This window comes from Marmota flaviventris, chromosome 6 (assembly GCF_047511675.1).
Source record: "Marmota flaviventris isolate mMarFla1 chromosome 6, mMarFla1.hap1, whole genome shotgun sequence".
Taxonomy (NCBI): Eukaryota; Metazoa; Chordata; class Mammalia; order Rodentia; family Sciuridae; genus Marmota; species Marmota flaviventris.
Window position 1 is genome coordinate 85,654,028 of NC_092503.1, and position 14,891 is coordinate 85,668,918.

General features: G+C 39.9%; 1 protein-coding gene across 2 annotated transcripts in view; it reads left to right on the forward strand.

Annotated features, from left to right (window-relative positions):
* The first annotated feature begins 3,661 nt into the window (after positions 1–3,661).
* Positions 3,662–14,891, forward strand: part of Cgas (cyclic GMP-AMP synthase) — a 69,762-nt gene continuing 58,532 nt past the window's right edge. For both annotated transcript variants that reach the window (XM_071613916.1, XM_027928343.2), the window contains exons 1-3: positions 3,662–4,417; positions 8,942–9,161; positions 11,438–11,680. In XM_071613916.1, coding sequence (XP_071470017.1) covers positions 3,740–4,417; positions 8,942–9,161; positions 11,438–11,680 — 1,141 coding nt within the window. In that variant the 5' untranslated portion in view covers positions 3,662–3,739. The remainder of the gene's footprint in view (positions 4,418–8,941; positions 9,162–11,437; positions 11,681–14,891) is intronic.

Below are 14,891 nucleotides of genomic sequence, written 5' to 3' on the forward strand. Positions count from 1 at the left end.
TGATTACTTACAGCTCTGAGTTGGGGGTTCCCACGGAAATTCCTTTTTTGGCTTTTCCGGGAGTTGCAGTCATTATTGCTAGATGGCCACCTCGGACAATAAATTTGATCGGTTTCTGGTACATTATCAGCTTGACTTCAGTTTGTCTATAAAAACTAGAGTCTGAAAATACGAATAGATTCGAAAGGAGTTCAAATATATTGATGGATGAAAGACTCATAATGGCCAATTAGTGGATTAAATGGTTGGAGACTATATGTCCTGCTTATGAAATGTAATTTTTTGGGAGTGGTGGGGTGGGCCATACCGAGAATTGAACACAGGGGCACTTGACCACTGAGCCACATCTCCAGCCCTATTTTGTATTTTATTTAGACAGGGTCACACTGAGTTGCTTAGCGCCTCCCCGTGGCTGAGGCTGGCTTAAGACATAAGAGCCGCTGGAGTTACAGTCCTGCTCCTTGGTACCAGGCTTGAAATGTAATATTCTTAAAAATCTTCCTCAGATAGGAAATTTGACTAGGCAGAGAAGCAATCCATGTTGCAGTTTTACTGCTCTGATTATTAAAATTATCAAATATAAAACCAGGCACGGTGGCTCTTGCCTGTATCTCAGCTGATCCTGAGGCTGAGGCAGGATTCAGCTCCAGCAATCTAGCAAAAGTCTTAAAACAACAATAACAACAAAACCCAACTTCATTCCCCAGTACCAGGAAAAAAAAAACTCTCAAATATATCGTTTTGTTATCTTATTTAAAATAAACATTCTTTATGTGCAGTTTAAACCTTACAGAAATACAAAAGAGTGTAGAGTTAAATGTCACTTTATTTTGAGGGTGGTAATGAGGATTGAACCCAGAGACACTCTAGCACTGAGCAACATCTCTAGTCCTTTTTATTTTTTCTATTGGGGCAGGGTCTCACTAAGTTGCTGAGGGTTTCTCTATGTTGCCAAGGCTGGACTGGAACTTGAGATCCTTCTGCCTCAGCCTCCTGAGTTGCTGGGATTACAGGCATGGGCCACAGGCACCTACCTTAAAACTTGAAGAGCTAAAGAACCCATAACTTGCCTGACACCTGCAATTCCAGAGACTCCTGATGCAGGAGGATTGCAAATAAGAGGCCAGCCTGGGCAATTTACCAAGACCCTGTCTCAGAAATAAAAAGGGCTGGGGATGTAACTCAGTGGTGAAGTGCCCCTGGATTCAATTCTCAGTAGCACTCGCCTCCTCACACAGAATAAAGATGTAAAAATCAAATAAATAAAATATATACACATAAACTAATTTCATGGATTTTCTTACTAGATAAAATCCAAGCTCCACATCAAGACTCAACTAAAAAGGTCATTCCCACTGTGATTTGGACACTGGTCCTGTGGCAAGATTGAGCAAAAAAAGTTTTCCTGGGCTGGGGTTGTGGCTCAGTGGTAAAGTGCTTGCCTAGCATGCATGAGGTACTGGGTTTGATTCTCAGCACCACATACAAATAAATAAAGGTCCATTAACAACTAAAAATATTTTTTAAAAAAAGAAAGTTTTCCTTTTTTTCCCTGGAATTTTCCTCTTTTGACAGACCAGCAGTAGAATTATTATTTGATCTGGTCTGGTGAATTGTTCCTTACACATTTTTGGTTAAGCAAATACTAATGGACTGTAGAGGATTTTAGAGACTGTTGGAAGAGAGCTTCAAATTGGTGGTGAAATCATTTACAGGATTCCATGAAAGCAGCCTTTCTCCATGGGTTCCACCTTCTGGGTTTGGAGTTTGGGCAACATGGGAAGTTGGGCCTTGGTCCAGCCTGGGTCATGGCATTGGAGGTGTTCATCTCTTCTGGGAAAGTTTTCTGGGACAGTAGGAACAGGCTGTAGGATTACGCTGGGTGGGGGCACCCGGACACTGCCACCTTATAGATGACTAACCACCTGCTCCAGATCTCCTTTTTTTCATCTCTAGAGGATGCATGGCTGCCTCCTTTTTTTTTTTTTTTTTTGAGAGGGAGTGTCTTGCTAAGTTGCAGGGGGCCTGGTTAAGTTGCTAAAGCTGGCTTGGAACTTGCTATCCATCTTCCTCAGCCTCCCTAGTCACTGGGGTTACTGGCTTGTACCACAGTACCTAGTACTGCCTTCTTGTTAGTTTTTGTGGGGATCACTTTGGTCAATAGGTCACTCAAACGGGCTTGATCCACAGGGATCCCATTGTGGGACTTGGAGAGAGGAGAGGGAAGCAGAAAAAAAAGAAAGAGGAAGGAAGGAGAGAAAAGAAAAGAAATCAAGGAATTTTTGTCCATTGTCAGATAAAGGGATAAACAAAATGTGATATGTATATACAATGAAATATTATTCAGCCATAAAAAGAAAGCATATTCTCATATATCCTACAATATGGAATAATTTTGTTTAAGATAAATACTGTATGATTCCACTGACTTAAGGTACTTAGGGTAGTAAAATCACAGAAAGAGTGGTGATTTCCAAGAATTTGGGGGAGGGGGAGTTGTTTAAGATTACAGAATTTCAGTCTTTCAAGACAGAATTGGACTCAGATGGATTCCAACTGGATATGGATTGATAGAGATGGTTCACAATGATGTAAATCTACTTGCCACTGAATTGTACACTTAAAAATGGTTAAGATAGTTTTTACAAAGTAATCAAGGCTTTCTAAACCCAGGAGGTTCCTGTCTAAAATGTATTTCTATAAAGGAGGAAGCTTGGTTTTGTAAATAGATATTTGAAAGCCTACACTGAGATACTCTGGAATCACAATAACAGAAGCAGTCTTGATGATTTAAAAAAATATTTATTTTAGTTGTAGATGGATACATACCTTTATTTTATTTATTTTTATGTGGTGCTGAGGATCAAACCCAGTGCCTCACAAGTGAGGCACAACCCCAGTCACTGGGCCCCAACCCAGCCTGGAGGTTGTTTTGATGGGCTTTAGAGAGTCTGAGGTGGAGATGTAGTTCAGTGATACAGCACTTGCCCAGACAGGTGCCAGGCCCTGGGTTCAACCTCATATAAAATCAACCAATCAATCAAAAAAACCAGGACTTGTGGATAGAAACTTTAAGATTTTGTATGCTTAAAAAGAAAAAAAAGAAGTTGGGCTGGGGCTGTAGCTCAGTGGTAGAGTGCCTGCTTCACACATGTGAGGCACTGTGTTCTATCCTCAGCACCACATTAAAAAAAATAATAATAATAAAGATAGCACATTCATCTACAACTAAAAAGAAAATATTACAAAAAGTATGTCGTAAAACAAAGTCAAATAAAAGTGAAATACTTCAATCCTTATTCTATCTTGTAAAGTTTGAATATTTTCTATTTCCCATTAAAAATAACAAGATACTCTATTTAAACTTACATTGAAAAAATTTCTCTGTCAACTTAAAATGTTAAAAAATATGCAGTTTTTCAAAATAGTTTTAAACTGTGTGCCAGCAAATGTGTTTGGTCATCAAAGTCCTTGAGGAAGTTACCTGTGTTCCCTAAGCCTTTAGCACTGCCTGCACTTGCCAGGCGACCTGGTGATGGAGAGCCCGCCACTTCCCGGCGGGGGCGTGGCTCCGCGTGACCTCCCGGTGTGGTTTTCCTCCCAGTGCCAGCTTCCAGGCCGCAGACGCTGCGTTCGCGCCACATTTTTAAGTTTCATTTCTACCAGTCATTGCAAGTTCCTCCTTCCGTGGCCTTTTCCCGAAGTCGACTCTTCTTTCGAGCCACAGAGAGCACCAGCCATGGACCCCGGACGCAGAAAGGCGACTCAGATAACTTCGAAAGCCGGAGCTGCCACCCGCAAGCCTTCGGAGCCGGGTACGAGGGTAGCCCTGACCCAGCCTTGCGAGTCTCCCGCTGCTTCCCGGGCCGCCCGACCCGTGGGAAAGGGCGGCCCTGTCCGGGAGTCCCAATCCTTGCAGACCCAGAGCGCTCGGGACCCCCAGGAGAAGCTGCTGGAACGTGCTCCCGGAGCCCGATCGAAAAAGCCATCTCTGCGCGCGAAGGGTGCGCCGCCCTCTGGCTTTAGTAGCACCGAACAAATCGTGGCGCGCACGGTTCCAGCCCAGGCAATGGAGCCTCCTGCGGCCCTGGGGCCGTCCCTTCCCAGGGCAGGGTCTCGCCGCGAGGGAGGCGCGCGTTCGGCTCGGGAACAGAAACCCCAGCCTGAACCCACGGAAGTGCCTTGCTCCGTCCCGCCGCTCCGGGCCCCGAGTCTGGGAGGGAAGGAAGGGGCGCCTGGCGGCTGGAAGCCCCGGGCTGTGCTGGAGAAGTTGAGGCTCAGGCGCCAGGAAATCTCAGCCGCAGCCGAGGTGGTGAACAAGGTCGTAGACCACCTGCTTCGGAGATTGCAGGACTTCGATTCCGAGTTCAAAGGTGTCGAGTTGCTGCGCACGGGGAGCTACTACGAGCGCGTGAAGGTGAGCTACACAGCTTTCGGGGTGCGACTTCCTCACCCGTTTCCCCAGTCTCGTATTCCCCACTTCCCCTGATTCGGGATCCCTTACTTCTGTTCGGAGGTAACGCAGACTCTGACTCTTCGGTGACTTGTGACACAGTTCTAATTAGAACCACAAGCAATTGTCGGTTCATTTATTCATCTCTACATTCCCATGCAACCCACAGATACTGATTGCCAGCTACTCTCAAGACACTGATTTGAAGGAATTCAAATTTATAGATTCATTCATGCAAACAGATACATACTGAGTTCCTTTAATAATTCCATGTGTGGTTGGTGTTGATCTGAGGTCCCAAGTCAAATTCCGACTTGAATCATTTGAAGTTGTCTGTGAAAAAATCCCACCAAATTAACTTAAGAAACTTTTTCCTATGAGGTGGAAAAATATCTTCAGTCTCCCCTTATCCCTACAGACTCCCACCCCAAGCAACCCCTCCCTCTCTCTTCAATTTTATTTCATTGCCGCTTCAGGGGATTGAACCCAGGGCCTCCTGCCTCTTTCCAAAATCTTGTACAGATGTTGTGGAAAGTTCATAGTGAGTGATATTTTTTTAAAATTAAAAAAAATGTTCTACATCTACTAAAAAGCATAATTTCTAAACACATATCTGATATAATTGGTTTTAAGTGTGTGTTCCACAGCTCCATTTGTTCGTGGATAGTTGAGTTACTGGAGTAACATGTTACTGTAAATTGAAGGTTTGGGAGCAAGCTCCTGCCAGAAGTTTGTTTCCTGACCAGTGTCAGATTCCTTTGATTGTGTTTTTGGTCTGGCCAGTAAGTTTTCTAAGTGTTGGGTTATCTCTCTCTCTCTGTCTTTTAAATATTTTTAGTTGTAGATGGACACAATACCTTTGTTTTATTTATTTATTTTTATGCGGTGCTGAGGATGGAACCCAGTGCCTCACACATACTAGGCAAGCACTCTACCACTGAGCTACAGCCCCAGCCCGGATGTATCTCCTTGAACTCAGTAAAATCGTGTACAGAAAGAGAGATAATATATGTTCATTAAGTAATCATAATTTATTTTAAAGTTATATATTAGCTTTATGCAACTGATGTTCTCTTCCAGTAGGTGGATAATTATAAAAACTAGATTTACAGTCTTGTCTATTTCTATTTCTATTATTCCCCTCCCCAATCTCTCTCGTTTTGGGTAAGCATCCACAAATCAGAGAGAACATTCAGCCTTTGGTGTTTTGGGATTGATTTATTGCACTTAGTATGATACTCTCCAGTTCCATCCATTTACTGGCAAATGCCATTTCATTCTTCTTTATGGCTGAGTAATATTCCATCATATATATATATATATATATATATATATATATATATATATAATATCACATTTTCTTTATCCATTCTTCTGTTGAAGGACACATAGGTTGTTTCCATAGCTTGGCTATTATGAGTTGAGCTGCTATAAACATCACTGTAGTGTGCTGTTTTTAAGTCCTTTGGGTTTAGATCAAGGTATGGGATAACTGGGTCAAATGGTGGTTCCATTCCAAGTTTTCTAAGGAACCTCCACACTGCTTTCCATAGTGGCTGCACCAATTTGCAGTTCCACCAACAATGTATGAGTACACCCTTTTCCCCACATCCTCGCCAACATTTACTGTTCCTTATATTCATTCTGACTGGAGTGCGATGGGATCTTAGTGTAGTTTCAATTTGCATGTCTTTAATTGCTAGAGATGTTGAATTTTTTTTTCATATATTTGTTGACCATTCGTATTTCTTCTTCTGTGAAGTGCTTGTTTATTTCCTTTGCCCATTTATTGATTGGGTTATTTATTTTTCTGCTGTTAAGTTTTTTGAGTTCTCTGTGTATTCTGCAAATTAATGTCTTATCTGAAGATACTCGAAACTTAAACCATTTGAGAAGGAATTAAATAATGGAAAGCTATATCATGTTCACTTTTCCTTAGATTGATCTATAGATGCAGTACAATCTCAGTCAAAATCCACTCATTGTTCTGTTTAAATTGACAACCTGATTAAAAGATGTATATGGAAATGCAAAGGACTTAGCAACCGAAAGGAGAAAATGTTGGAGGATTTACCTTCTAAAGAGGTGGGGTCGGGTGGGGTGGGGTGGTGGGATCTGTGAGGGCGAAGGGGTAGGGCCTGCTGGGAATGTAGCTCAGTGGTAAAGTGCCCCATACCAAAAAATAAAAATAAAATAAAATAAAAGATAAACCAATTTAAAATTGGCAAACGAGTTGAACAGATAGATTAGTATACAAATAGCAATAAATGTGAAAGGTATATAGCATCAGTAATTGTTAGGAAAATGCAAATTAAAGCCATAATGATGGTTAAAATTAAAAACAACAGCAACAACAAAAACTTGACAATTCCAGTGTTGGAGAATATGTGGGGGAAACAGAAATTCTGTTAACACTGATGGGAGGGTAATTTGGTACTACCTCTTTAGAAAATTGGTAATTTCTTCTGAAGTTAAAGTAATGTCTACTCTCTGGTCCAACAGTTTCACTCGTGGGCATACATACAGTAGAAACGAGTGTCATGTCCACAAAAGATATATAAGAGAATGCTCAGAAAAGTATTATTTGTAATAGTTAAAAACTGGATTGACTGGGAGTGTAGCTCAATGGTAGAGCACTTGCCTAGCAGGTGACAGGCCCTGGATTTGATACCTAACATCAAAACAAAAGTGAAAATGACCCAAATATCTGTCAAAAGAATGAGTGAACATATTCGATATTACTTCAACGGAATACTATATGGAGTGAAAAAAAACAAATTACCAATAAACACAACAAAACATTGAATTTCACAATGTTGAATGAAATCAGATTTGGAAGGGTACATACTGTTTGATTCCTTTCTTATGACTTTCCTAAGGAGGCAAAGTCATAAGAAAGGAATCATATAGTATGTACCCTTCTAGAAGTCAGAATAACCCTTGGTGGAAAGTAACTGACAGGAAGTAGGAATGAGGAGGGAAGGTTTGTGGTGCTGGGAATAGACATAGGCAAGTTAGAATGCTTCAAAGCTCAGGATTCTTTTTCTTGAATATATCCTCCTTGGTTTGTTGTAAGCCTTTAGTTAGTTTGTAGAGTTCTGAAAAAGCTGAATTTTATGATTTCTGCCTGTGTTCTTATGGAAGAGCAGATTTGGGGAGGCTCTTCACCATTGCCTACTCATGTCCTCCAAGTATTTGTTTCACCTCACAGTATGTCTCAGCTTTGGCTGCCCATGACAAAATACCATGGACTGGATGGCTTAAACAACAGAAATATAAATTTCTCACAGTTCTAGACACTGAAAGTCTGAGATCAGCATGCTGGCCTGGTCAGGTTCCAGTGGGGACCTTCTTAATGCTGTGCAGATGGTTGTCTCCGTGCATGTGCATATGTGTGCATGTGATCTTCCTCTTAAGAGGCCACCAATTCTGTCAGGTTTAGGGCCCCACTCTTATGACTTTATTTAACCTTAATTACTTCCTAAAAGTCCTATTTTTAAATAGAGTCACATTCAGGGTTCGGGCTCCAACATATGGATTTTGGGGGAGTCCATTACATAATATATCTCATTTGGACCAGCCACATTTCATGTGGTTAATAGACATGTTGGTTACTTGATTTTGTGTGTGTTTGTGTGTGCAGGAGATTGAACCCAGTGGTGCTCTACAATTGAGCTACATCCCCATGCCTTTTCATTTTTTTAAATTTTAGTACCGCTAAGTTGCCAGGATGGCCTCTAACTAGTGATCCTCTGGCCTCAGCCTCCTGAGTAGCTGGGATTATAGGCATGTGCCACCAGGTCTGACATGGTTACTTTGTTCTGTATTGAACAGTACAGTCTAATCGCAGTACTTAAAACTAAAGACATGAGCTAAATTAATACTTGTGATATTTTTAACAAAGGAAAATATTTATTATGATTGTTGTATTATTGTTGTAAGGATGAAAAAGAAGATTCTTTGAGGCTCCTGCAAATACTGTAGTTCATAGGTAGTGTATGACTTGGAGCTCACACTCATTTGATGGCTGGCAGCCATAGAGACAGCCCTTGCTTAGGTGGCCAGGAGGTAGTTATACACATTTTTGAGAACATTGTGACAGGAGGGTGGCTGCAGTGTCTATCTTATGGTATAAAAGGTAGCACATTAAAGGTTTGTAATTTTATTAAGTTTCAAACTAAAAAAAAAACCCACCTGGTATAGATTCCAAAAGCTTACATTATATCATTTAAAATTATTTTAATTATAAAAATAATGCTTGCTTATGATAAGAAAAAAGAAAAAATTGAGAGTAGAACCTACATACTAAAACCAGTAATACTCTTCCATCTATCGACAGCTTCAGTAGTCCCACTCCCAAAGGGCATAAATATTAAAAATCTTGCTTTTCAAAGTAGGATTCCAAGTGGAAATTTCAAGAAAAAAATTGCATTTACTTGGAACATATTCACAAGCATACATTTCAGTTCTATTTTTACTATTTCTTAGATTTCTGCACCTAATGAATTTGATGTCATGTTTAAACTGGAAGTCCCCAGAATTCAGCTAGAAGAATATTGTGATAGTGGTGCTCATTACTTTGTGAAGTTCAAAAGAAATCCCAAAGGAAATCCTCTGAAGCACTTTGTAGAAGAGGAAATATTGTCAGCTTCTAAGATGCTGTTAAAGTTTAGGAAAATCATTAAAGATGAAATTAAAAATATCAAAGGTAAGATTTTTGGCTTTTGATTCTTAAAGGTCTAATGCTACTCAGAAATTACCATCATACATCCTTCTCCTGATTGTTTTTTTTTTTTTTTAACTTCTCTGCCACAGACTGTTGATTGCTACTTCCTTCTAGAAACATCTTCTTTACCATTGGTTTTCCTTTGATGCATCTTCTTGGTATTCTTCTTAAGTGTTGACTGGCTCTCTTTTGGTTTCCATTGAGTACTTACTAAACTGCTGCCTGTATCACTGGATAAATGTGCCTGAGTAAAATTGGTGGGATCCCCTTTTGAAGCTCATAATCTAGTAGAGCCACAGTATAAATAACTTAACACTGAATTGCAGTGAGTGATCTGGGGGTGTGTACTGGAGTGGAGCATGACCCAGAGGCAGCAAAGAACCTACTCAAGGAACAAAATGTGTGAACAAGGGGAAGAGTTATAGGCAGGGGCAACTTTCAGGAAAGACTTGTCGATCCTGGAAAAGGATTTAGATGTTACTCTGTGTTCATTGAGAATCCAGGTTTTAATCAAGGAGTAATGATTGATTTTGTATCTTTAAAAGTTTACTCAGGGGCTAGGGTTGTGGCTCAGGGGTAGAGCACTTGCCTTGTACGTGTGATGCCCTGGGTTCAATCCTTAGCACCATGTAAAAAAAAAAAAAAAAAATATATATATATATATATATATATATATATACAAAAAATAAAGTTAAAAAAAGTTTACTCAGGCTTCCATGGAGACATATAAGAAGGCAAATAGGAAAATGTTTTAATACTTGAGGTAGCTTCGATGAATAGGCATTGGGTGCTAGGGATGGAGAAAAGGGAGCAGATCCAAACTGTGGCAGTACTTGCATCTGGATTAATCGTAGGGGATGAGAGAGAGGACTAAATTAAGATGGTTCCCGGGTTTCTACATCGTACCTTTTTCTAGGATCAGAAGAACTGAGGAGGAACATTTTGTTGGTTAGCTTTCTGGTATTATAATAATACCTGAGAGTATTAGTTTATAAAGATTAAGATTTATTTGAGCTTCAGTCCCTGTTATTTTGGGTCTGTGATGGTACAATGTGGCAGCAACATGAGGTAGAGCAAAACCAGTCACTTCCTGCCCAGGAAGTAAAAAAGATAAAGAGAAAAGTAGCAGGGTCCCACAGTCCACCTGAAGGGGATGGCCCAGTGACTTAAAGACCATCTACAAGGCTCCACCACCTAAAGTTTCCACCACCTCCAAGTAGTGCCACCCTGAACCTTTACCACATGGATCTTTAGGGGATCCTTAAGATTCAAACTATGGGGGCTAGGGATATAGCTCAGTTGGTAGAGTGCTTGCCTTGCATGCACAAGGCCCTGGATTTGATCCCCAGCAAACCCCCCCCCCCCCCCCCCCCCCCCCCCGCAAAAAAAAGATCCAAACTACAAGCATTTGCACAATGGTGCACACTATGACTCCAGCGACTCAGGGAGGCTAAAGCAGGACCACCAACAGCTACCTTTCCAGTGATTGGGCATTTAGAGCTCATGGTGTCTAAAGTGAATTTCAAATTGGCTTGATTTTTCTTCCCCCTGATTTTTGTTTTGGGGAATGGAATCAACATCAGTCCTTTCTCAGGCCGAAATCTAGGATAGAATCCCAGGCTCCTACTTTGATCCGCACCTCACACACTCTGTGTATCTACCATCTAGTTCTGTTGATTTAAACCTCTTTATTCTATTTATTTAGAGGTGGGATCTCATTACTTAGGCTACTCTCAAAAAACATTCTTTTGAGGGAGGCTGGGGGTCAAACCCAGGGCTTTGCACATGCTAGGTGAGCATTCTACCACTGCTCTAGATCCCAGCCCTGATTTGAACCTCTTTAATTGCTCTCATTTCTACTCCCCTTCTTGATGCTCACTGCTCCGTGCCTGGCTATTGGTGTGGTCTGCTCTCAGGTCTGTCTCTTTCCTGCCACTCACGTGTCTCCTTTTCAGGCTTCCTTACAAACTGGTATCCACAGTTCTAAATGAAAATTCAATTACAACACTCCCAAATCCCAAGTCTTTAGGGGCCCCTCCTCATATGTGCTATGAATCTTGACAACACCTACCAATCATAGGTATTAATAAATAAGGGTTAAATGAGTAAAACACCCTGCCTCGTGGGGTAATTTTATGTTTTAGAACTAATGTTTATCTTATACTTAGATCTTCAGTTACAATTATATCACTTTGCCCGATTTTTCCAGAGAAAATTGGATCAATGAGCCCTTTCTTCCCTTCTATATTTTTAAACAGATATAGACGTCACTATGGAGAAGAAAAAACCAGGGAGTCCTGCTGTAACACTTGTTATTAGGAAATCTGAAGAAATATTTGTGGATATAATTCTGGCTTTGGAATCAAAAAGTAGCTGGCCTGCTAACACACAGAAAGGTCTGCCTATCAATAACTGGCTTGGAGCAAAAGTTAGGACCAATCTAAGACGACAGCCATTTTACCTCGTACCCAAGCATGCAAAAAAAGGAAACGGTTTTCAAGGTATTTTAAATGTGAAGTTAAACATGAACTCATAAAGGAGTTGGGAATATTTTCTGGTGGGACAGTAGAAGACTCACAGGCAACTAATGCCGTTGGCATTGCAAGAGCCATTATAATGGATAAATAGGTTACAAGACGAGAGTGAGAGAAAGAAACTGAAAAGTCGTAGTTATAGTCATATTATTAAGCAGTTGTAGTAAGCTTCATTTGAACCTTTTTTTAAAAAGTGTTTATTCTTAAGTTTTAGGTGGATACAATATCTTTATTTATTTTACATTTATATGGTGCTGAGGATCGAACCCAGTGCCTCGTGCATGCTAGGCGAGCGCTCTACCACTGAGCCACAACCCCAGCCCCTTGAACCTTTTTTTTTAAAAATAGACTAATGTAAGTATTCTTAGACTAGGCTAAGCCATCATATTCACTTGGAGCTATTAAATGCATTTTGAATTTATGATATTTTCTGTTTACAATGGGTTTTCTGGATATAATCTCATCATAAGTCAAGGAGCATCTGTATTTGCATGAATTATTTGGGATTTTTCTGCATGGGAGATTTGTCTCTTTTGAGTTTTTTATTGATTTATCAGGATGGATGAGGGGATATTTGTTTCATATTTTGGGCTATAATATAAAAGTACTTTATTTAGTTTGGTGCTTAGAGTGTTCCAGCTTTAGCCTTGAGGAGCTCTTTTAGTTAACTTCTGGGTCCTTTTGACATAATCCCCTTACTCTTTTTTGCACACTTCTTCACTTTGTAGCACTGTAAGATCCAGGCTCATCTTGTATATGGCCTGCTTCTGTCCTGGAACCCAAGGACCTCTGGATCTTTTTGTTGGAGAATGTGGTAGAAATCAAGATCTGGGTGATAGATGTGCTCATCACTACTAGGGTGTCATCCCCCTCACCTGGTGAAGCAAGGAAACATGTGCACACTAACCCTTGTATTTACACATATCTATAAATATTTCTATATGTAGCCCCCTGTATTGTTAAGTTATACATGAAGTCATACTGATATCTTAACTATAATCCATTGCTACATGGATCTTTCTATCCTTCTCTGTTATCTATAACCTCTCGTTCTAACATTGAAAATACTGGCCCACACCATGAGCCATTCGATTATTTAATTCTTCGATTCTAATATACAAATATACTTGTTTCAGAATTGTGAAACAATTCTCCTATGGGAAACAGTTATGATTACAGTATAGAGCTTTTTGTATAAAGTATAAAGGCCTTTTGCCTTTAGTCTTAGACTCTGTGTTAATTTCCAAAGAGAAGCATCTTTTTCCCAGGTTGTTTCATATATTTAATATAATTAGAGTTTCTTTATAATTAGAGCACACTCTGAATTATGTTCTCACCTATTCTGACATCTTAAGTGGGTTTTTGTTTGTTTTGTTTTGTTGTTGTTGTTCATCTAGAAACTTTTTTTAAAAAAATTTGAGACAGAGTCTCTTTAAGTTGCTTAGAGACTTGCTAAATTGCTGAGGCTGACCACAAACTTGAGATCCTCCTGCCTTAGCCTCCTGAGTTACAAGTATGCACCATGGTGCTCAGCTGTCAAGTGCTTTTTAAAAAAAATTTGCATACATTTGGGTTGACTCTGTGTTGAGTTAATACACAGCACAAATTTTGACAAATACATTGGATATGTATTTGCCCTCTATAATAGTTTTACTTTCCTAAAAAGTCCTGTGCTTCATCATTTCAACCCTTCCCCTTCTAAACCCCTGGCAACCACTGATCTGTTTACTGTTTTGCAAGGAGCACATATGACTGAATATTTAGGTAGCTATGCCTGCACTATTTTTTTCCATTAACATCTTGGCTGGGGTATAGCTTAATGGTAGAGCACCAGGTCTTAGCTTTGACTCCTACCACCACAAAAAAGGAGAGAAAAAACTTTGATCTATCCTTGCACTAGTACCATTTTGTCATACATAATATAGCTTTATAATTGATCTTAATATCTGGTAGGGAAAGTTCTACAAATTTGTTCTTCAGTGGTATTTTAGATATTATTGACCCTTGGCATTTTCATGTATACATTGGAATCAGCTTATCAAGTTCCCCACAAAAACAATTTTTGGAATTTTGATTAAGCTAACATTATATGTGTAGATAAAATTGTCAAGACTTGATATATTAAAAATAATGAATCTTTGGTCATGTGAACAAGTGCATGTCTCCATTTATTTGAATTTCCTCAAGTGCTTCTTTTTTTGGTGGTACTGGACATCAAACTGAGGACCTCATACCTACTAGGTGTGAAGACTCTACCACTGAGTCACACCCCTAGCCCTTTTTATTTTGTTTTTAAGACAGAGTCTCACTAAATTGCCCAGGATGGCCTTGAACTTGCCAACATCCTGCCTCAGCCTCTGAAGTAGCTGGGATTTCAGGGGTGTACCACCACACTTGCTACCTCTAATACTTCTTAATTGAAGTATTGAGTTTTCTCTACAAAAATGTTATTTTTTTTGTTGTTGTTAGAGTTGCTCATAGGCAATTGATCTATTTAAAGCTTTTTTCTTTATTAGAGATGGTCTTGCTCAGTTGCTTAGGGCCTTGCTAAGTTGCTGGGGCCGACTTTGAACTTTTGATCCTCCTCCCTCAGCCTCCTGAGCTGCTGGGATTATAGGCATGCACCACCATGTCCAGCTATGATGGTAATTCTTAAATAAATTCTGTAAATTTATTTATACCTTCTCATATTTTATATGTACAGTTGTATCATTTACCAATAATGATAGTTTGTTTCTCTCTTTCCAGTGGTATAACCCTGTTTTTCCTTCCATTTTTGTGTTTTCTGGGACATCCATGTTGAACAGAAATAGGGATAGCAGGCCAGGAGTGGTGATACACCCCTATAATTCCAGTTCCTCAGGAGGCTAAGGCTGGAGAATTACAAATTTGAGGCCAACCTGGGCAACTTAGTGAGATACTGTGACAAAAGCATTAGAGATGTGGCTTAGTGCTTGGCTAGTGTGTAAAGGCTCTGGTTCAATACCCAGTACCAGGGCGGAGAAATAGCAGACATCGTTGCCTTTATTCTGACTTCAAGGGGAAACCTTCAAATTTTGACCTCATTTTATCATGTTGCTCTAGTTTTCTAAAATCTCCTTTTTATCAGATCAAGCTCTCAGCTAAACTCAAATTGCTGAGAAGTATTTTTTGTTTAAAATGATGAATGAATATAGAA